General features: G+C 39.0%; 1 protein-coding gene across 13 annotated transcripts in view; it reads right to left on the bottom strand.

Annotated features, from left to right (window-relative positions):
- Positions 1-7397: 7397 nt before the first annotated feature.
- The window catches only part of ZNF536 (zinc finger protein 536), a 615457-nt gene continuing 599868 nt past the window's right edge, over positions 7398-22986 (bottom strand). For all 13 annotated transcript variants that reach the window (XM_069082602.1, XM_069082593.1, XM_069082598.1 and 10 more), the window contains one exon: positions 7398-10336. In XM_069082602.1, coding sequence (XP_068938703.1) covers positions 10101-10336 — 236 coding nt within the window. In that variant the 3' untranslated portion in view covers positions 7398-10100. The remainder of the gene's footprint in view (positions 10337-22986) is intronic.

Here is a 22986-nt window from a genome sequence, read left to right as displayed (position 1 = left end):
TAGTGAAGACAAAATGGGCGATGACTGAAGTGTTTGGAAGATTTTAGCCTGAGAGGTATTTTCCCCGTTGTGGCTAACTCTGACACTTTTCTCTATTATTCCCCATCTCACCCACCAATGAATGAACTTTCTCAGAGTACAAAACAAATGGCGCATTTCCCCAAGAATAGTAAATAATGCCTACAAATCAGGGTTAAGTAGAGAGACAAAGGACAGCAACAAGGTCACCTGAACAGGAGGCAAAGATCTCCCAGCAAGGCAGGCCTGTCTGTGTTTGCAGGCAGCCTTTAGAGGCGCCTTTCATTCCCTCTTGAAAACCCATCAGTCTTAGACTCGCATAATGATATCAATGCCTGTAGCGTGTTTCTTGTCTTTATGCCTCTTTATTTAGGAGAAAGATGCACTTTTAAGAAAAGAACTAAGAGAACTCTGGAATCCAAACAGAAGGAAAAGGAACTTTTTTTGGTTTTGTCTTGTATTTCCCTTCCCTTTATCAGGCTTCCTATCCATAAGCCTGTCTCATTTCTTTTTTTCTCCTGTGCTTATCCCAACCCACACAGGAATCAAAGCACAGGGAATTCTCCTTCTGGGAGCCTTTATGGGGGACATTGAAATCACCAAAGGCTATGTGTTATTTGCCATCATCCACACTTTGAAGAGATTAGTAGATGAAGTCAGACCTCTGAGATCTTCCTCTGTCTTTATCTAGAACCTTGCATCTTCTGTGTTCTTCTCATTCTGATACATATATGCATATGTGGATGTACATATACATTTATATGTTCACACACATAGGTAAAACTGGTGTGCATAGACATATATATGCTATAACATGTATAGTCATGTGTGTATGAGTATGTTTGTGTGTACTTTTACATACAGGTGGGCACTATGAATGGAACTGAATTTATTGATAGCATACAGTTGTGTAATATCAATGCCATGCTTCTTATCCAGTCTTGCCAGACCAGAAATACCATGAAGGCAAATACAGCACTTATTAGTAACTTTGACCTTTTTCCCAGGGTCAAACTCAGGTCTCTGCATTGGGAAGGTGTCACTTAATTGGTTGTGGAATGAAGGAACCAAATATACCTCTTCTCCTTGATTTCCTAGTATGAAGACCTGAGGACATATAGATTCTCAGAGTACGTTTTTCCCCTTGTTTAGTTTTTAAAGATATCTTAAAGAAAAAGTTACCATCTTGTGAAAATAACTTTAATATAGAAACATGAAGATGAGACATGAACCATGTGCCCTGACAGAGTTTTGTTGGTGTGAAATAGAGTTTAGCATTAGAGCTGCAGGCAAAGGAACAAGGCTGAGAAGCATTTTAAGAAAATTCTGGTGAAAAAAACACAAAGTATCATGTACACACACAGAGTTTTAGAGGGAGATATATATGTTTGTATATATGTGTATATGTGTGTATATATACATACTGCTGTCTGAAATGTGTATAAATGTATGTATATACATATATGCATGTGTATACATATATGTGTGCATATATATACATACATATATACTTTTTCCAAAAAACTAAGAAATTGGGACCTTCCCCATCCCTTGGAAATTAAGCTGGACCTTTGTGACATAGTCTGATAGTTTTCACATTTTTTTCTCTTTAAAGTGTAATAGAAATTCAGTTTATAAACTGAGAAAAAGATGCATATAACACATATACAAAAAAAAAAAAGATGAACCAACCCAAATGATCCCTTCCAGTAGCCTTGCTTCGTTGGCATCCTTGGATAATCTGGTATCACATTTTAAACTTCAGCTGGGTTGATTCTTTCCTCCCTGGCTGGTTTCAGTGAGAGATGAAGATTTGGGAAGGAATTTCCCCCCTTGGAACTTTCTGCTCTGGCCACATTTGCCTTTGGAAATTTTCTCTGTACACATCAGGGACATTCCATGCCACCAAGTAAACCAATTGATCTGGGCATTTTCCCTTGCCTTTCCATGGGCAACTTGCAGAGCTGGGATGCATAAATAATCACGTGTTATATAAATAGCTTCGGGTGAGAGGCTGTAAAATACGGAAGATATATTTGCACTTTTATGTACGGGGAATATTTTCTAAAATGATTGCTTTATTTGGTGTGTATTTTTCTTATATGTGGAATGGGGCGCCTATATGCGCAACATTTTCCAAAGTTTTCCCCCGCCCCCTTCCCCCTTCTTCAGGTCAGACTAGCATTATAGTTAGCAAATTGATAAGGTTCCACGGGTAAGCTTTATTACTTCTGACACGAGCCTATGACACTTTATAAAAAGAAGTAATCCAGAACAATCTCTAGGTAATTAACACCTAGATAAACAAACATAAATTTCTATATTGCATTTATTTGGACTACCACTCAAATATGCGTGAACCATGCTTTTTTAATTAAAAGATAAATCTATGTGACACTTAGCCTCAAACTTAATTATTCAGCATAGTATAATAAAAAATAGGGCCCATTAAATGTGTCTTGCACTGTATTTCTGTATTAACAGCAAAACAGTTCAGTCTGGGATCATTTAAATTTTCTCGCTCCTCTTTTCCTATGATTTCCCTGTTCACCAAGGGCCCCTTCTCTGCTTTCTCTCTCTCTCTCTCTCTCTCTCTCTCTCTCTCTCTCTCTCTCTCTGTCTTTTTCTCTCTCTTTTTCTTTCCTCTTCTTCTAACACCAACAGGTGAAGAGATAGAGAACTTTAGCCAATAATCTCTTAGAATGTTCAGCTGTGCTACATTTAATACTGCATGACCCCATGCTGTCCCATATTTTTTTTTCTTCCTCTCTAGGCAGCCTTCCCCATGGAAACATCCTTCCTCTTTGGTGGACCGGGCCCAGATTGGGTATCCTGAAATGAAGAATATAGCATTGAAAGATAATTTCCCTGAGATCTTTCTTACCAGGTAAGATTTTTTTTTAATAATAAACTATTATAATATAGTTGTTAAACACAGAGGGGAAATACTCAAATTCCAAATTATAAGAGACAGTGAGGTTATAGCCCTTATAAAAGTTTCAACAAGAAACTATCAGCAGCTAGCCTCTTGTCCCGGATGCTCCCCATTTGTATCGGAAGGCCTCAGAAAGATAATCAGGGCCAGGCTGGATCTCCAAGAGGTGAAAGTATTGAATTCAGTCAGACATATCCTTCTTCCTGAAGATCACCATGAGTGATGACCACATGTCCTTGAAACTGGATTCAGTACATCTATCACCTTAACTCTCAAAAGAGAAGAAATATTCACGACTAGTAAATATTCCCAGACTTGGGTTCTTTGTGCCCATACCAAATATATATTTTTTAATTGTTAGCAGGTTACTTTGGGCACTCTGGCTTTTCATTTCCCATGGCTGAAGATACAGCAAGAATAGAGAAAATGTAGAAAATTGACAAAAAGATGATTTGGGCTTATCTGTAGGATTTCATTCACTCCTCAAATATTTATATGTACATGTGCATGCCAACTGATTTGACTCAAAGCTTCATCTCTGCCTTCCAATACAACTTCTGGTAAGAATGGGTACAGGAGAAGAAACAGAGGAAAAAAATAAAGGGAGAAAAAAAGGAAGTTAAGTATAAGGAACAAGGAGGCATGGTGGTGTATGTGGCAAGAACATATAGCTCTGAAGTTGTAAAACCTGAGTTCAATCCTGCCCCTGGTGCTCACTAATGGTATGACCTTGGTCAAGTCACTTAATTGTGAATCAGTTTCCTGATCTGCAAAATAAGGGCATTGGACTAGCTGGGCCTGGAGTCAAAAAGAGTATAAAGCCATCCCCAGACATTAACTAGCTGGTTGACCCTACCTCTGTCTGCCTGAGTTTCCTCAACTATGAAATAGGAATAATAAAAATGACACCTACCTCCCAGGGTTGTTGTGTGGATGAAATGAGATACCATCTGGTTACATACTTGTTTTTATTGTTGTTTAGTCACTTTTCAGTTGTGTCCGACTCTTCATGACCCCATCTGAGGTTTTCTCAGCAAAGATACTGGGGTGGTTCACTATTTCTTTCTCTGGCTTATTTTACAGATGTGGAAACTGAGGCAAAGAAGGTAAAGTGATTTGACCGAGACACAGTGGCGCATAGTAGGTCCTTAACAAATCCTTGTTTGTTTCCTTCCAAATCCAGGTCTGGATAGGCCATGATATCTGCCTTGTATTTGACCACCTTCCAAATTGTCAGGAATCAGTTAGTTTCTAAGGATCTGGGAATCAGAGAAAGGACTGAGAAATTCAACAAAGATGGTGTCACCAAACAATGCAGTGGGACCACAAAGCTGGTGCTTGCTAGTCTCTCTTTGGCACAAGTTCTCTTGAAGATTATAAGATCACAGAGTTAAAAGTGGAAAGAATCTTCCTAGTTCTTCTTGTCCTGCCTTTCATTTTACAGGTGAAGAAATCAACACCCAGAGAGGTTGAGTGACAGGCATAGGGGTAGAGTTTGGATCTAAATGCTAATCCTTCCCATTTTCACTGCTCCTCTCAGCCTCCCTAACACAGTACTAGATGTATTTAATATGGATTCACCTCTCGTGTTATTATTACTGCATTTGGGGAGTGGGAAGTGGGAGTGGAGGAGGGAATCAGCTCACATTTAGGGTTATATAGAACCTACTATGTGCCAACACACAGTACTTTACATATTGATCCTTTACTTTACATTTGATCCTCAAAACAACTCTGGGAGGTAGGTGCTATTATTACCCGCATTTTATAGTTAAGAGAAACCATGGCAGACATAGGTTAATTGACTTGCCCAGGATCACACAGCTATTAAGTGTCTGAGGCCAGATTTGAACTCAGGTCTTTCTGACTTCTGGCCCTAGCACTCTGTCTACTGAGTCACTGCCTGAGTTTAGCTAGAACAATGTATTTTTCCAAAGTGAATTTGTATCTACTAACACATTTAAGCATCAAAACAGTCCTTTGATTAGGAGGGATGCATATCATTCTTCTCCTTTTATAGCAGGAGTTATTCATTTTTGTGCCCTGGACGCCCTTGGCTGTCTGGTGAAACCTACTGGCCCCTTCTTGAAAGAATGCTTTTAAATACATAAAATAAAATGTGTATTATTTAAAAGGAAGCTAATTGTATTGAAATGCGGTTATCAAAATACTAAAAACCAAATTCATCGACCCAGGTTAAGCACCCTTATTTTAAAGGCAAGCATCATGGTAAATGCAGCAGCTAGGTGGTGCAGGTGCCAGGCCCGGAGTCAGGAAGACCTGAGTTCAAAAGTGACCTTACTTATTAACTGTGCAATCCCGAGCAAGTCACTTACCCCTGCTTGCCACAATTTCCTCATCTGTAAAATGAGCTAGAGAAAAAAAATGGCAAACCACCCCAATATCTTTGCCAAGAAAACGTCAAATGGAGTCACAAAGATGGACACAACTGAAACAAATGAATAACAACTAAATCATCATCATATATGGGAAAGATGATTGATTTGTGTAGGTAGAGTTAAACAGGTAGACTAGATGACTTCTCAGTTTCCTTCCAACTCCAGACTAGATAGGAAAACTGAGGCATTTAGTTGGGCTTAATGACTTGTCCAAGGTCACAGAGTGAGGAAGGATTAAGACCAGCACCCAGATCTCCTGACTCAGCGTGATGGACACAATAGGGTACTCCCTCCACCCTCCTCCCAGCACCCATGAAACCTCATCCCCAAACATAGTCCTTTATGAGTGACTGTAACAACTTTCTATCTTAACCAAGCACTACACCATCATCATCATCCACCAATCTATGGTTCTATGTTAATTTGAATAATAGGATGTAATGAGACCAAGGTATCTTTACTTCAAGCAAAGAAAGTTCTGCTACAAATTCATAACTGATCGTGATTCAGTTTCCTTTTAAGTCCCCTTTCCCCTCCAAAAAAGTGATTGCTCATCACCCTGTCCTCACCCTCACCTCCATGCAGGAAGACTAAAGGTATACTGGAGACAAGCATTTTTATTTCTTTTTTTAAAAAAAGAAATAAACAGTTTTCTTTCTGGGCACCAGAACAAAAAATTCCATCCTCACACCCCCAGGGCATTCTACCTCCATATATGTGCACTCTGCAAAAGTACATCTTTTGTAGGAAGACATAACTTAATGCATCCATGCTAAACACACTACAAAATTCATGCCAGGGTAGTTTTCTCAGTAGATTTTGGGTACTCTGGATGTATATATAATTACCCCTATAGAAACCTAGGAACAGTATACACTGAAACAAATTTCTATGGTCTTTTAATTAAGAACAGTAATATATACATGTGTACATGTATACATATACACACACGTATATATGTATCTACATATATGTGTGTTACTGTGCTTGTGCTGTGCCTGGAGTCAGGAAGATCTGAGTTCAAATTCAGACTCAGACACTTAAAAGCCATGTGATGCTGGGCTAATTAGGGATGTTTCCCAAGACTCTGTCCTGGATTTTCTTCTGTCTCTATACTATTTCCTTTGGTAATCTTGTCAACTCCCATGGATTCATTCCCTATTGTACAGATAAATGGCAGAGTGGATAGAGCACCAGGCCTGGAGTCATGAAGACTCTTCTTCCTAAGTTCAAATCTGGCCTCAGACACTTACTAACTGTGTGACACTGGGCAAGTCACTTAACTCTGTCTCCTTACCTATAAAATGAGCTAGAAAAGTAAATGGCAAAACTACTCTAACTTCTTTGTCAAGAAAACCCCCAAATGGGGTGACTAGGTGGCATAGGGAATAGAGTACTGCCCCTGGAGTCAGGAGGACCTGAGTTCAAATTCGGCCTCAGACACTTGACACACTTACTAGTCATGTGACTCTGGGCAAGTCACTTAACCCCAAATGCCCTGCAAAAAGAAAAAAATAAGGAAAACCCCCAAATGGAGTCATGAAGAGTTGGACATGACAGAAATGACTGAAAAACAAATATGTTTATACGGTATGCAGTTGTGTAAGGTCTAAAACTGGGCTGAAAAATATCTCATCCCAGTGAAGCTAGGTGGCACAGTGAATAGAGAATCAGCCCTGGAGTCAGGAGGACCGAATTCAAATATGACCTCAGGCACTTAATACTTACTAGCTGTGTGACCTTGGGCAAGTCACTTAACCCCAATTGCCCTGCCTCCCACCCTCCAAAAAGACAAACCATTAAAAAAAAAATAAAATAAAAAATTATCCCATCCCAGCACATATACCACAGGAATATATAACAATGTGTTCACCTAGTGCTGAATGGACCATCATCAATACTGGAGAAAATCTAACAAAGTTTCAGAAATAGATTTAGCAGTTCCTAATAAAGAGACACAAATAGGAAAAGCTTTTTTTTTGTGTTTTGTTGTTGTTTTTTTTCTTTCCAGAGGTAGAGGTTTTATTGCGTAAAACACTGGATAAGACTTTACTGCTTTAGAGACATTTTATTCTAACAGGAGAAAGAAAACAGTCATTGCTGAAAAAAAACAACTTTTAATACTTTCTATACCAGAATAAAGTTCTGTCAACTGATGTATTATAATAATAAATAATGACCAAGAATAAACTTTAAATACAAAGTTTTCTACTTGTTACAAGCATAGCAACACAATCCTCTACTCTATTGATCTCAGATTTCCTCCAAGAGAGAAATTTTTTTTATTTTTCTTTGTGTAGGAATGTAGACAGTATTATGACCAGTACCACAGACTACAGAAGTTACAGAGAAAAAACTTGACATGTTTAGATATGAGGAGCTGATGATATTTAGAAATTGACAATGCATCACTGCCACTGTCACTTGTGTGTTTTACAAGTTACAAATGTTCTGGAAAAAAGGCCCATGTCAGAGGGGGAAGAAGGGACAGTAGCACTGGACCAGATGGAGTCAACACACACGTCACAAAGAAGGGGAGATGTTCCCAATGTCACAAACAGAATTATTGCCTGTCGCATCTGAAACTGCTCAGAAGACACAAAGAATACCGAAGGATCTCCTTGGTGCAGGAGATGGAATGTGGCTCTTTTTTTCTGATTTTATTCTTTTTTTTCTTTTTTTTTTTGTTCTTTTTTCCCTTTATTTCTTTCCTTTTTTTTCTATTTTCTATTTTATTATTTTTTTTGCTAAGATACTGAAGGCGGGCGCAAACACACAGAAAGCAAGCGACTGACACAGTCACCAAACACGGTAGTGCAGTTAAAATTCTAAAGCTTACTACAGTCAGAAAGTTTTCAATAACATTTCAATCCCTTCTCTAGGATCATAGAAACAGTTGCATTAAGTTTATCAACTCGATTTAAGTAAGGCAGTGAGAACTATACTAGAAAAACAAGAAAGCAGCCTGCTCTATGCCAGATGGGTCCAAGTTGCACAGCGAACTCATTTAAACTGAAACTTCAGTTGGATGACACCCTTTCGACAGCATATGCAAACCGTATTCCTTATTAGCCTGAGATTTTTTTTTCCAGTCTCAGGATAGCGCTAAGAATTTTATTTACATTGATTGCAGTTTAGTATTTTTGTAAACTGCTTTAGGCAGAGCTGAAATTTTAAGGCCCTGGGGTTTTATTCTGTGCTCCCAGCCTGCAAGGAAATATTGACTTTTTATTTATTTTTATTTTTTAGGTTCTGGTTGATTTTGTTTTAGACTAAGTTAATACTTTTCTATCATCACAATCCACAGCACCTGTGTCTGTAAAAGGACTCACTTTAAAAGGCTGAAATTTCAAGCCATTCAAGCATATTTAAAACTAAACCTTTCACTAGACTTCTTGCAAGGTTTGGGGTTAAGCATCTGGATAGTATCCCTCAAAAGCTCCTTCTATGGTGAAGAAAGAACTTAACATGAAGAATCTAAATAGAAGAAAACCTAGCATCATTGGCCAAAAAGGAAAAAAAAAGGAACAAAATTTTTTTATGAAAAAAAAGTAGAACATAGTTTTATTAAAAAAAAATTACAACAAAAACAATTGCTCAAACACTTTCTTCATTAGAGACAAAGTGCAGGATGTTAGGATAGTCGTATTCTAGCTCAAGCTGCTTCAGAAGACCCCATTCTAGAAGATACTCCTGCCTTGTGTCTGTCATACTTATAAAAACTAACAGATGAAAAACTCAACCAGGATTAGAAAATCCTTTATTCAAGTAAAAAAAATTAAAAATTTAAAAAAGAATTTTTAAGCTCTCTATTGTAACATAAAATTCAATTTCTCACCAGCACCTTCTACAGATGAGGCTGACTAGTTTGGCTAAATAATAATGATATATCCTATACCCCTAGATCTCTTTAGTAGACACCTACTTCTTCATCCAAAAAAAAGGGGGGGGACCCAGAATAAAAGCATTTCCCTTAATACTGCCATTTGAGCTGAAAAAAGAAATCACTCATCAAATCTGCAATGGACATGTGTCTGCACATCCTTCCTGACCATTGATTCATTCGGCTGTGTATTTTTAAAAAATGAAAATGCAATATCACAATCTTTTCCAATATCAGTCATTCCTGACCCTCGTTAGGGGCCGGCTAAGATTTCTCCTCCAGTGCAGTTACAACACCACTCCCATTGATTTTCTCTGCAGTGACAGCCCCAGTCTGACTGGCACCATGGTAGCTAGCGTACCAAGTCATCTCATTGCTATGCTGGGCCAATGACAGCCGCCGGTATCATATTATAAAGGTGTTTTCAACAATGAAGACGCAGCCTCTCAATCTTCGGAGGCAACACTAAATCATGGAGATGGTATCATTTTTCGGTTAAGAGCGTTATTTTTGGACAAAGACCACTTTAGAGTTTGAAGTGCCCCCTGCTTTTTTTAGAGTACTAACGACCTCATCACATTTTTGAAATCACTTTATTATCCCACCTGCGTTGTTTGGAAGCATTTGTTGCCAGGTAACAGTTTAGCAGCCATTTTCAAGGGCTGGGGAAATTTTTTTTTAATATATATATATAGATATATTTTAAATGTTTTAAACATCCTGTACACTACTGGGTTGGGGAGGGGGGGGGAGCTGTATACAACTCTTTATTTTTCTCAGAATGCAGTTAGCAAACTCTCTTACCAAATGCCTATCTAAAGACTGTAAAATAATATTGCAATATACAGATAGACTTGTTCAGCTGTTACTCCTGGGTCTTGCTGCCCACCTCCGTTAGCTCAGCTGAGCTCCCGGGTCTGACAGCTGCAGGTTCCTCTAAATTCCCAGAAGCCTCGGAGTCAACTCTGGAGCGCTTGAACCTGCGATCGGGATACTGGCTGTTGTCAAAAGGCATGCGATGGACACAAAGAACATGGGTCTTCAGATTTCCCTTCTGAGAGGCACTGTATGGACAATATCTGCACTGGAAAGGCCTGTGACCTGAAGATAGACAAAAATCTGGTTAGTGGGGTCAGAGGTCATGAGGTTTGTTTTTTTCTCCCAAGCACATTTACTTAATTTATTATTTTTAAAAATCCTCTTTAGGAGCAAGTATTTCATGAAAGTTACAGCAAAACAAAAAGAAACAAAAACAGATAGATATGAGTCACATAGACAATAATTTGAAAGGAGAGCTTCCAAGGCAGAGATTTTAATCCATTTGCTTGGGAAGAAGAGAGTTAGATATCACCCGGTCTTTCTATAAAATGGTCATCAATCACTCAGTATGGCAGTCCAGCTCAGGCCAAACAGTTTAATAACTGGGCCTCCTTTATATTTGTTCATTAACTTTTTATTGGAGAAAGATGTAGACACGACCATGCATAGACTCAGTACTAACCAAGGGTTTCAGGGAGTTTAGGGGGGTGAGGGAAGAGGGAGAAGTGTCTCTAACCTTTGAATAGAATGGAAAAATATCTCTCTAACAGTTTCAATTATTAAAGCATGTGTTTGTGTGTATGTCTATACATATATACATATTTGGGGGTAGGGGGAGATGAGTGAGGACGGATGGAAAGGAATCAGGGGTCAGACGACCTAGGCCTGTGTCATCTCCTAAAAGTGCCAACTACACAGGTTGGATTTAGTTCTTCAGGTCTAACATTTGAAGACCTGCAATAAACCTTACATTTTGAATAGAAGACAAATGAGTGAAGAAAGAGTTCTGATCCCCATAGTCTCATTTCTTTGTTCAGACACACCACAGACACACATGCACATTTTTGCCATATTGAAAAACTAGAATAGCATCTGGTTTGGGAAGTTATATTGGAGCAATCACATTTCTTCTATGCTGGAAAGTTGATGCACTGTTTCTGGAAGTTTATGGGCTTTTGTCTCTCCAACTAGCAGCATCAGAGGTCAAATGCCCTTAGCTGGGTTTAATTTGCCCAGAAATATTCAGGAAGAAAATTAAATGAGCCCAGACACTCACGTTGCCCCTCCACCCCGACACACATGCACATATCCATACCCTAAGAGCACTTTTCCTGTTCCCAAGCTGGACTTCTCTGAGGGACAACAAACCTTGCCCCCTTGGCTTTCCACAAGAGCTATTCTCTAGCAAAGTGGTGGGTAAAGCATCTTCCTTTTTAAGTGAAATTAAACCATGTTTCCCCAGCAACTTATATGATAACGTCAGAGTCGTTTTATCTCTACCGAATTGCTTTTAATTTGCCACTCAGCAGCTCCTAATGCCTTCGCTTTAATATCTCTGATCCCTGGCCCCCTAACCCCCAGCCTCTCTTGCAAACAACTGCTTAAGTGCCCGAGGGGGGGGCCTCCTAGTGAAGTAATGCGCTTTAAAGTCAGTCTTTAATGTAAATAATCATCTCTGCTTTACTACTCATTAAACTTATGTGTGGAAACCCTAACATACAAAAATTTAGAACACAGCAGCCAAGAGAAAGAGGGACTCTGATCAGATCCATAATGGAACAAGGTGTCTTAGCAAGGGACTCACCCCCTCCCCATCCTGAGATCTGCAGAGCCATAGACTTAGAGCATTTGGAAAACTTTCTATTTCTCCACACGCAGATTTCTTCCCAGAAATCTGCGTACTTCACATTAAGTGCCTTAAGAGAAGAAAAAATAGTCTCTGTGGTTTTCTCAGGGCAGTTCCCATCCAGAAACATGGGAATGTGTTTTTCTTTCTGTTTTTACTAGGCTCTGCCCGCTTTGTTCATACTAGTGCTACCTCTGGGCGCTACTATTTATTGGAATGTTACTGTTCCTCAGTTTCTAGCAGAAACTCCTTTTCTACCAGGAAGACTTTGGCAGCACTGCCTAGTGGACAGGGGCTTCACTGAACTTCCCGTCTGTGGAGATGCAGGGTCTAGGCCACCTCTGAGCAGGTCACCTTCACCTGTCTGAGTCTCAGTTGCTTCCTCTGTGCTAGAGGAGTTATTTTTGCACTACTCACTTCTCAGGGCTGTTTGCAAGGACAGTGTTCTGTAAGCTGAGAGGTCAAATGGACTTGGAATCCAAATCCTGCCTCAGCCATTTAACTACCTGAGGGACTCTGGGCAAGCATTTTAACTTCACCAGGTTGTGGTTTCCTGATCTGTAAAGTGAAAAGACTGGTCCAGATGACAACAAGGTTGCATCTAGCTCTAAACATAAGATCTAAAGAGTATTAAAGGGACCTATAAATGTGTGCAATCGTTCTTCCAGCCCGCCCCAATCTCCTTCTTCTGGGAAGTCTCCTAATACTTCTTTTCTGATAGACAAAGAGTATACCTCCAACCACCCAAATGATTGCAATCATATGATGGTTGCATGAGTGTAGGCTTTGTCTCAATCAGATGGGAAACCTTCCTTTTTCATTATTTTTAAATCTCCCTAACAGTACCAAGAACAAAGGATTATAGAAGTAGAAGTGGGAGTCAGAGGCCCCCTGATCCAACCCTTCATTTTACAGATAGACAAACAGAGGCACAGGGGCAGCTAGGTGGCACAGTGAATAGAGCTCTGGAGACAGGAGGACCTGAGTTCAAATCCAGCCTCAGACACTTAACACAAATACACACAAAAACCTAGCTGTGTGACCTTGGACAAGTCACTTAACCCCAATTGTCCTCCAAAAAAAAGAAAAAAGTAATCAACTTGAGAAAAGGGACTTTGAGAAACAGAGGCACAGAAAGCCTAACTAACTAGATCAGGCTGTGATTCCAACTCAGGTTCTGGTGATTTCTGGTCATTTCTCTTTCCCAGTCGCATAGTAGGCATTGAGAAAGGCTTACTAGAATGATTTAATTCCCCAGTTGCAAAAGTAGATTGAGAAATTTGGGATAGAGAAATTTGACATTTTGATTTTTCAATTCTAGCTTTCAAAATACAAGCAAAATTACCCCCAAATTCTCTTTAATGACTGTGACACCACAAAAACACTTGTAAACATAGTGCTTAGTAGAGAAGGGATAGTTAAAATTACACAATTCTCAGCTGTTGAGAGATCAAGGGGGCGGCTTGCCCTCCTGTACCCACTAACCAGCTCAGTACTTAATAACAATTACAATAACATCAATCACAACACATTTACACAAGAATTTTTCAAGTTTACAAAACTATTTTCAAAAATCGTGTGAAATAGATATGGCAAGTATCATTTACCCCATGTGGTAACTAAGGTAAAGCAAACGAGGCTTTTTCCCACACACCCAAATTCAGAGGGTTGCTAACAATACCTAGTCTCCTCCAGCAGGGTAGAAATAAATGAAATTAGGACCCAGTTAAGAAAAAAATAATACTTTCTTCAAAAATGAAGCTTTCAGTATGCCTCCTGAACCCTTGTCTTTGGAAGTTGATTTGAGGACACATTTTGTTCTATTTGCTGGTAGTAGTTGTGGCTCTGACTGTCATCATTTAATATGCAGAAGGGACTCATCTCACCAGAATAGGCCAGAGGATATTCTGAGCTCTGTGTGAAGCATTTTAGTTCAATCCCTCACTACACAGAAAATAAAAATGAAACTACTTCAGGCTATTTGACTTGGCTATGGTCATATAAGCCAGTAAGAATCACGCAGTCAGAGTCAGGAGGGCTGGGTTCAAATCCTACTTCTACATCTGGGCCTTTTCTCCCTATACCAGCAGTAGTCGATATCCATTTCATACCACTCCAATATGGTAAATTCAGTGACATATTTCATGGGAAAGGTGTTTTGGAACTTCTGGTTATAATGATTTTTTTAGAGTTGTTCAAGGATTTAATTTCTTCCTGCTTGTCATTAGCATATATAATTACGATTTGTTTCTTATATACAATTACACCATGAAAATGGTATATTGTGTTTAATACAAATATAATACAAAAATACACAACCACAAAGGCTTATTACTCACATGGATTCACATATTGCTAGAAATCAAAAAGACCACTGTAAAATCTCCCTATTTGACAGGTTGGAAAACTGAGGCCCATAAAAAAATGACCTTGATTATGTGGAAATCCATGTGTAAGTATCTAGGCCTATCTGCAATGTATAAAAATTAAATTTATGTAAATATTTGGTAATATATTTACAATATGTTTTATTGCTACTGATTCAATAATGCCTTGTGTTTTTTATAGAACTTATTATGAAATAATAATGTCCTACTTTTATGTCTAGTGTCCCAGTAACATAGTGAGCTCTCATGTAATCTAGAGATTATCTTGATTATCTAATCAAAATACTAGAGATGGAAGGGACCTTAGAAATTTGTATCTCCATTCTGATTATTTTAAAGATGAAGAAACTCGTACACACAGATTGGGAAAATGACTTAGCCAGGGTCACACAGATAACACACAACAGAGCCAGGATTGAAATCCAGAGTTTTAAATTCCAAGTCCAATGTTCAACTTCTATGACAGGAATCAGCAAACTATAATCTGTGGGTCAAAATCGTCCCACAGTGCCTTCTGTTCTTGAACAGCTAAGATGGTTTTTTATATTTTTAAAGGCATTGAGTAAATTTAATTAATTTTTAAAAATAATTTTTCTCATTTTTATGCTCACAATTGCATCACCAAGGAGCTTGGAAGGTAATGTCCACAATGTCCAGATGAGGAAACTGAGGCCTAAAGAAGTGTGCCAATCTATATTCCATCTCATTTTCTGTGATTTCATGAATCTAAGAAGTTTCTGGTGCGAAACACTTAACCATGAAGATCAGCCCTTTCTCCATAACTTATAGTCTTAAAGAGGTAACTCTATTCCTGCCCAGCCTATCTCAGAAGGTTGATGTGAGGGTAAAATGAGATAATAATAACAACACCCATAATAATCATGATACATATTTTTGTGATGCTTTAAGTTTTGGAAAGTGTTTTACAAGCACGAATTCATTTGACTTCAAAAAAAATCAGTTGCAATTATTATCCCCATTTTACATATGAGAAATTGGAGGCCCATAGGGGTTAAGTAACTTGCTCAAAGTCACCAGGTTAGGTAATGGCAGGGCCAGGACTAGAATCCATGGACTAACTCATTGCTGCCACCTTCTCTCCTCTTACTCATATCTCTACCCTTTATTGTCTCGCTTCCAGTTTCTTTACTCAACTGAAACTTCTCCCTCCCAAGTTACTAATGATCTACTTTCATGGACAAATATGATGGATTTTTTTTCTTCCCCCAGTGTTAACCTTTTGGAACTATCTACCGTATTTGACAATGGTAATCATTCTCATCTCCTGGGTAATCTCTCCCCTCTGGCCTTTTGGTGACAATACTTTTTCCTAGTTCTCCTACCTGTCTAATTCCTCTTTCTCAGTCTTCTTTGTGGCTTCATCTTCAAAATCACACCCCATAACTACATTGTCTTTGGCATTTATGGGTTGATAATTTGGGAAACCACCACGCTGCTGGTGATCCACTCTCCCAAAGTCCGCTCCAGCCGCTGCTGGTCAGGGCCACCCTGAGGCTAAAACCACAGGCTCACAAGGGCCTGTGCTCAGCTCCCAGAGCTGCAATGGACCCTTCCTGTCTGCCTGCCAGGCTGCCTTCAATGGGAGGTTTGTTTCTCTCCATCACTTTATGGGTTCTGTAGCTCTGAAGTTTGTTTAGAGTCATATTTTATAGATATTTGGAGCTCACAGAGTTTTCCTGCTTCTGCACCACCATCTTGGTTCCGCCCCTCACCCCTTTACTACAGGTGTTCCCAAAGACTCTGTCTTGTCTCCTTACTCTTAACTCTCTATTCTTTTTGTGACTTCATTATCTCCCATTGATTTTATTTTCTCTATGTCAATGACTCCTAGACCTAGTTGCTTCCCAAGCTTCAATCCTGATTTATTCATTGCTTATTTAACATTTTAAATCAGATGTTGTGGAGACATCTAAAACTTAATATGTACAAAGTAGAACTCATTATTTTCTCCTCCAAAACCCATCACTTTCCCCATCTTTTTTTCCAAGTTTGTTATCTTTGACTCTTCATTCTCCCTCACCCCATGGATCAGATCATTTGCCACATGTCTTTATTCACATACTTGCTACTTTAGTTCATGCTGTCATCATCTCTTACCTAGATCAGTGCAACTGCCTCTTGATTGGTCTCCCTACTTTAAGGTCCTCACTCCTTCATTCTGTTATAAGATTTTCCTTAAGCATAGATCTGGTAGTTTGACTGGGATGGCATTGAATAAGCAAATTAATTTAGGCAGTATTATAATTTTTTAAATATTAGCTCAACCTACACATGAGCAATTAATATTTTCTAATTATTTAGGTCTATTTTTATTTCTATAAATAGTTGTCGTTCTATTTACATAGTTCTTACATGCATTGTGTAAGGTAGATTCCCAAGTATTTTATACATTCTGTTATAATTTTAAATGGAATTTCTCTTTCTGGATCTTCTTGCTGGGTTTTACTGGAATTATGTAGAAATGCTGATGATTTGTATGGATTTATTTTATATCCTATAACTTTGTTGAAGTTACCATTGTTTCAATTAATTTTAGTTGACTCTTTTGGTTTCTTTAAGTACATCATCATCTCATCCAGAAAAAGTGATGAGTTTGCCTCTTCTTTACCTCTAGCTATTCCCTAAATTTCTGTTTCTTGTTTTATTGCTATAGCCAGCATTTCTAGTACTATGTCATGAGACATATTTCTGTATATAGTCATTGAGGGAATTTGCTTTGTTTGACTATGCATATTTGTTACAATAAATTTGTTTTTCTATTCTTTGAGAGGGTGGGTGGTAGAAAGGAGAGAAAATAGATTTCTCTTCATTTGAAGAATGGAAAGATAGGGGTACAACAGATGTGAAATGTTGTGTGTATTTTCAGATGAAGTCACCATATCATTCATTTTGATTATCTGTTTCATTTGCTTATAAGAGACCTCTGACATAGCAGGAGGGAACAGTAAATGTTTATAATATAAAAATAAAACTCATCAATAATTTTTAAAGCACAAATATGATCATGTCACCCCTCTACTTAATCAACTCCAGTGGCTCCCTATTGCCTTCAGGATCGAATATAACCTCCTCTGTTTGGCTTTTAAATCCCTTTGCAATCTGGCCCCAATCTCTCTTTCTAGCCTCATTGGAAATCACTTCTTTAGTACTCTGTGATCTTGACCAATTGGCTTTCTCTGTTTCCTTGAATATGGCAAGCGCAAGCGCGCGCGCACACACACACAAACACACACACACACCTTACCTCAAACAATTCTTCTCTTCCTTTAAGAAGTATCTCATGGCAGGACTTTCTGCACAAAGCCTCTCCTGATGTCCCCAAATGCCAGTGCCCTCCCTCTCTATTTTGCAATTAACTGGCCTGTATTTATTCTCTTTGTATTTATGTTATATATACTTAAATCTGTATATTGTCTCCCCCATTTGAATATAAATTTCTTAAGAACAGGGTTCATTTTATTCTTTATATTTTTATCTCTAGCACTTGGCACAGTGACTGGTACACAGTAGGTGTTTAATAAATATTTGTTGATGGATTGATTAACTCATAACCTAATGCCTTTTAAACTACCATATTATTGTGATTTATATTGGCTGAGAAACCATTAAAATATACTTCAAGAGGAGTATGTTATGCTTCCATATTCTGCACTGAGTTTCTTACCAAAATGAGGAAGATAGGGAGCTGGAGGGTTTTCTTTTGATGGTGAAATTGAACATTTGCAATGTAATGATGGCATCCTGAACTCAGAGGCAATACATAAAACCAAAGAGAATCTGCTGAAATCTTTGTCAGTCTCTTCCTGGAATCATAGGTTTGAGAGAAGCAAAGTCTTCAAATGTAATTGTGTCAGCAGCATCCTCAGGAGAAAACAACACATTTTGGTGCAGGCTATCACCTCCTTGGTAAGCCTTTCCCATCAAACCTTCACGATGTAATGGAGCAAAAGTCTTGCCAGAGAGCACACCCCATCTAGAAAGGCTAAGTTCCTTTGACCAGGGATTGAAATAATTAATGATTCTTTAAGATCTAGAAGTAGTAAAATTACTAATGCAAATCCATTTCTAAATAGCTTTATTAAAAAGAAGAAAAACTGTGGAAGAAAGTTTTACTAAATGGATAATTTTTACTGATTGGAATAAAACAAATTAATATAACCCCCTTCTTTCTTTCTTTTTTTTTTAAGCAATCGGGGTTAGGTAACTTGCTCAAGGTTACATGGCCAGTTATTTCTGGGTGTGGTGCTAAGTATCTGAGCCTGGATTTGATCCCCAGGTCATCCTGATACTGGAGCCGGTATTCTTACTCGCTGAGCCACCTGGCCGCCCCTAGCCCCCTTCTTTCTAATGACAGAGCATTTCAAATCAGCAGCCTCTTAAAGTTCAACAACTTTCATTCTGCCTGTTGACCTTCCTCTTTATTCTATAGGCTCTAGAACTGAAAAGGACCACGAACTATCAAATGTGAGAGCTAAACGGTACCTTAGATATCATCTGGCCCAACCACCTCTTTTCTTACAAGTGAGAAAACTGAGACCCAGAGAGTTTAGGTGGCTAGTCCAAGGTTACAAAAGTGGTAAGGAACATTCATAGCCAGGATTCAAACCTAGGTCCTTTGACTCAAAATCTAGTGCTCTTTTGACACCAACACATTGCCTATCATATTAAGTGCTTTCTATGTGCCAGGCATTGTGCCTTGACTCCCCATTGCTGCTAAACTTTTAGCTTGATGCAATAATCTCAATAGAATGTAAGCTCCTTGAGAGCAGGTGCTATCTTGCTTTTATGCCTTTGTATCCCTAGTATGTAACACAGTGACTGTAACAGGGTAGCCACTAACTAAATGCTTCTTCAGTGAATGAACCCTGATTAGATATTAGTTGATATAAGTTTAAGGTATCACCCTTTCCATAGTTATTTCTTTTTCTTAGGGAGGGGTGCAGGTTAGGCATTGGATTTATATTTAGGCATAGCCATTTTCACTGGTGTGAGGAACTCTTGGTAGGGAACTTCTACCAGCACAGATCCGCAAATAGAGTTGTAGGGGAGAGCAGGGTATAGGGTCTCTACTGAAAGGCTGAGTATCTTGCCCACAGTCAGAGCCAATATGCATCAGAACCAGGACTTGAACCCAGGTCTCCTGGTCTCCCAAGACAGTTCTACAGCATATCTTTTATAGCAACCCTGCATCTTCTAAGTTTTAATACTTGCATTTTAGTGGGGGGCAGGTTACCTCGACACTGAAAAGCCTTCAAGATTGAATAGAATGGATCCATGACCATGGAGTTAGGGGCACCATGACAAGTTTAGGAGTCTATGGGGAATATGTGTGCCTCACCTCCCCATTGTGCCCTGAAAAGAGTTGGCTACCTCCTTTGTTTGCAATAAGGCCCATTCTGGTGACAACCTCCAAAGCAGCCTGCATCCTTTCCCTTTTTCTATCACTTAGCATTTAAGGCCATCAAAATTTCCTATCCCTGCCATGTGAAAAGTAAGTACACAATAAGTTAATTTGTATTGTCACTGTGCAGTAGAAGGGTGGTAAAGAGCACATTCATTTTTAATCCACTATGAATAATATATAAATATGTATACAGAGCAGAGGGTCAAGAAGAGTAAGGAGAAAGCTAGTGGTACATTGTTTACTGCAGAAGTGGCAAAACCAGGTATTTTTCTTACTTGCTAAGATGGGAATATCTGCAATTTGCTTGCACCTAAGGGGCAGAAGCAAAATGCCTCATACTCTAGGGGAACCCATCCATTAATTACAGTTCAAAATCTGGCCAGGGCATCTGGCTCCAGAGAGAATGGGAAGCCTTCCTGATGGTTCAGAATCCCTGCAATGCAGGACAACAAGGATCAAGGTGGTTCAGGTTGGGTTAGGGAATCTGAGAGCCTCAGGCAAGGGCAAAAGGATGCTAAGAATGGGGGTGGTGGCAAGTCTGCAGTGCTGCCTCTGGATCCTAAAGAGACTCCCCAGCCCTCTCGGTGGGGGTACAGTTGGTAAAGGATGCAGAGAGGGGCCAGGGAGCCAGCTGGGGCAAAATCCTGGCCACCTGAAGGAGAATCTAGAGCATGTCAAACCTATGTTTATTCAATCTTTAATTCTACATGCTCATTTTAGAAAGATTACCAAATATCATTGTTACTAAGGATGCTAAATCCAGACATGAGAGTGGAGCCATAGGATTCAGAGCTGGAAGCTATCTTTAGAGATCACTCCTCTTTTATCTACCAGGCAATGGGGGCCAAAGCCAGCACTCAGACCTAGTTCTGCTGGCCCCAAATTCAGCACTCTTAAACGTACATCTAATCAAATTGACTTTGTGACTTTTTTTTCCTGCCCCCCACTCTGATTTTTTATTACATTTATTCCCCAAGGTGAACATTTAGTGAGCTGCTCCCCCAGTTATAATCCCTTACTACTATTTCTTTGCCATATCTTCAATTGATCACTTCAAAGAAAATACTGGGTTTCAGAGTTATCCTACAACATGATACTGTGGCTTAGATTATACACAGGTGTAAAACTTGGCAATTTATCACATTGGGATTGTCCCATTCAGGTGATGCAACATACTAGAATACACACATATACACATCTCAAAATTCTACCTCATCTATCCTACAGTTGGGTCCAGGAAGTATGTATATCTATGTGCATGTGTATACATATGTGCAATACATATTAATGGGAAAGACCACCAGTAAGAAGTCTGGACATATATGGGATTAGGGATAGGGATAGGCTATGTTTATCTGCCTGGTAGACTCTTAGGGGAAGGTATATTACAGATTTCTCTGAAGGTGACTCCATGATGGAGTAGAAGAAACATTGGGCCCCAAGTCTAGTCCTGACTCCACAAGAAATATATTGTGTGGGCGATTCAGCCTATCTGAGCTTCCATTTCTCTGCAAAAAAAAATGACTGCACTAGATGGTGTCTAAGATCTTTAAGACAATTAGGGGGCATAGTGGATACAATGATGGGCTTAAAATCAGGAAGATTTGAGTTCAAATACTGCCTCAGACACTTAGAGGTTGAATGCCTTGGAACAAGTCACTTAAGCTCTCCCAGTCTTGGTCTCCTTATGTGTGAAACAGTGATAATCATAGGACCTACCTCCCAGGGTTATTGTAAGGATCAAATGGGATAATTTTTACCAAGTATTTTGCCAACCTTAAAGCTGTATTTAATCTTAGCTGTTATCATCTAAGGTTCTTTCTAGTTTAATTCTACAAATTCATCCAGTTTATTTAATTAATCTCATATTTGCTGAATTTTTTGTTATATGTTAAAAGCCACCAATGACATCCTAATAGCTAAATTCAATGATATTTAAAAGCAAACTACAAGCATTTAAGTACCTACTATGTGCGAGGAACTATTTGGTTCTTGGGATACAGATGACAATAAAATGTCTACCCTCGAGTGCTATTAATTATCTCTTTAAAATCTATTCTCCTCCATTGATTTTCACAACATTTTCCTATCCTTGTTCTTCTAGTAATTCTTTAAGGTCTACTTGGCTGGTCCTTCTCTCTCCTCATGCTCCACCACATGTGGGCATCCCCCATGATTCTGATCTTGGCCATCTTCTTTCCCTTTTCACTCTATGCCTTGGCAATCTCAGTGACTCCCATGGCTTCAATTATCACTTCTGTGAAGATAATTCCCAAATCTATTTATCTGTCCCCAACTAGACCTCCAGTTTCCCATTTCCAATGGTCTGTAGGATATCTCTAGCTAACTGTCTTGCTAACATCTCAAACTCTGCAAATCCAAAACTTAGTATAATGTAAGATCATATCTTCCCCCTCAGAAACTCATCCCTGCTCCTAATTTCTGCATGTTATTAATGCCCCATAATTCTCCTAGATTGAAAATTCCAAGTTATACTTTTTTTCCCCTCCTCTCAACCCCCAAATTCAATCAGTTGCCAAGTCCCATCAATTTTACCTCTACAATACTTTAGGAACTCAATCTTTTTTTCTAAATCCACTGCCATTATCTTAAATCAGGTGGCTATTACTCTCACCTGGATGATCACAATAAGATTTGGCCACCTGACAGTTGTCCCTGAAGGAAAGAATCTAGCCTACTAGATGTTCCCTGAATGTGACACTCCATCTCCCATTTCTGTCCTTAGAAAAGGTACCCCCACTCTTAAACCACATTCCTTCCTCAGTGCTGCTTCTCAGCATCATTTCCTCCTTCCAGGCTCAGCCCAGATGAGCAAATGCAACGGGAAACCTCTCCTGATCTGCCCCTGGTTAGCATGCCCTCCATTCTCCAATTACCTAATGTGTACTTAATCCCTGTTGAATTGAGGCTCCATAGAGTGCTCACCCTGAAGTCAAGAACACGGGTCCAAATCCTGCCTTTGGCATTTAAAAGTTCTATGACTCCAGGCAAATCTTTTTAATTTTATGTGCCTCAAGAATTTTTAAGGACTTACCTACTAAATCATAAAAGTTTGAAATTTGACTTGGTGGAAGGTATTTCTTATGCTGGTGAAATCACAGATGCACACATGTACATTATATCTCTATCTCAGAAGTAGAATAGTCAGGATAATCTTGTTTCAATGGGTGTGCCTAGCTCATAGAAGATGCTTAGTAAAAGTTCGTGAGTTCAGCTGATGATGTTTCCACACCTCTCATATCCCAAATCCAAT

Source organism: Petaurus breviceps, unplaced genomic scaffold, assembly GCF_028583685.1.
Source record: "Petaurus breviceps papuanus isolate PSGF00001 unplaced genomic scaffold, PetGlider_PUasm1.0 171, whole genome shotgun sequence".
Lineage (NCBI taxonomy): Eukaryota > Metazoa > Chordata > Mammalia > Diprotodontia > Petauridae > Petaurus > Petaurus breviceps.
Note: the sequence above shows the minus strand (reverse complement) of the source record. Positions and strands in the feature narration are given on the sequence as shown.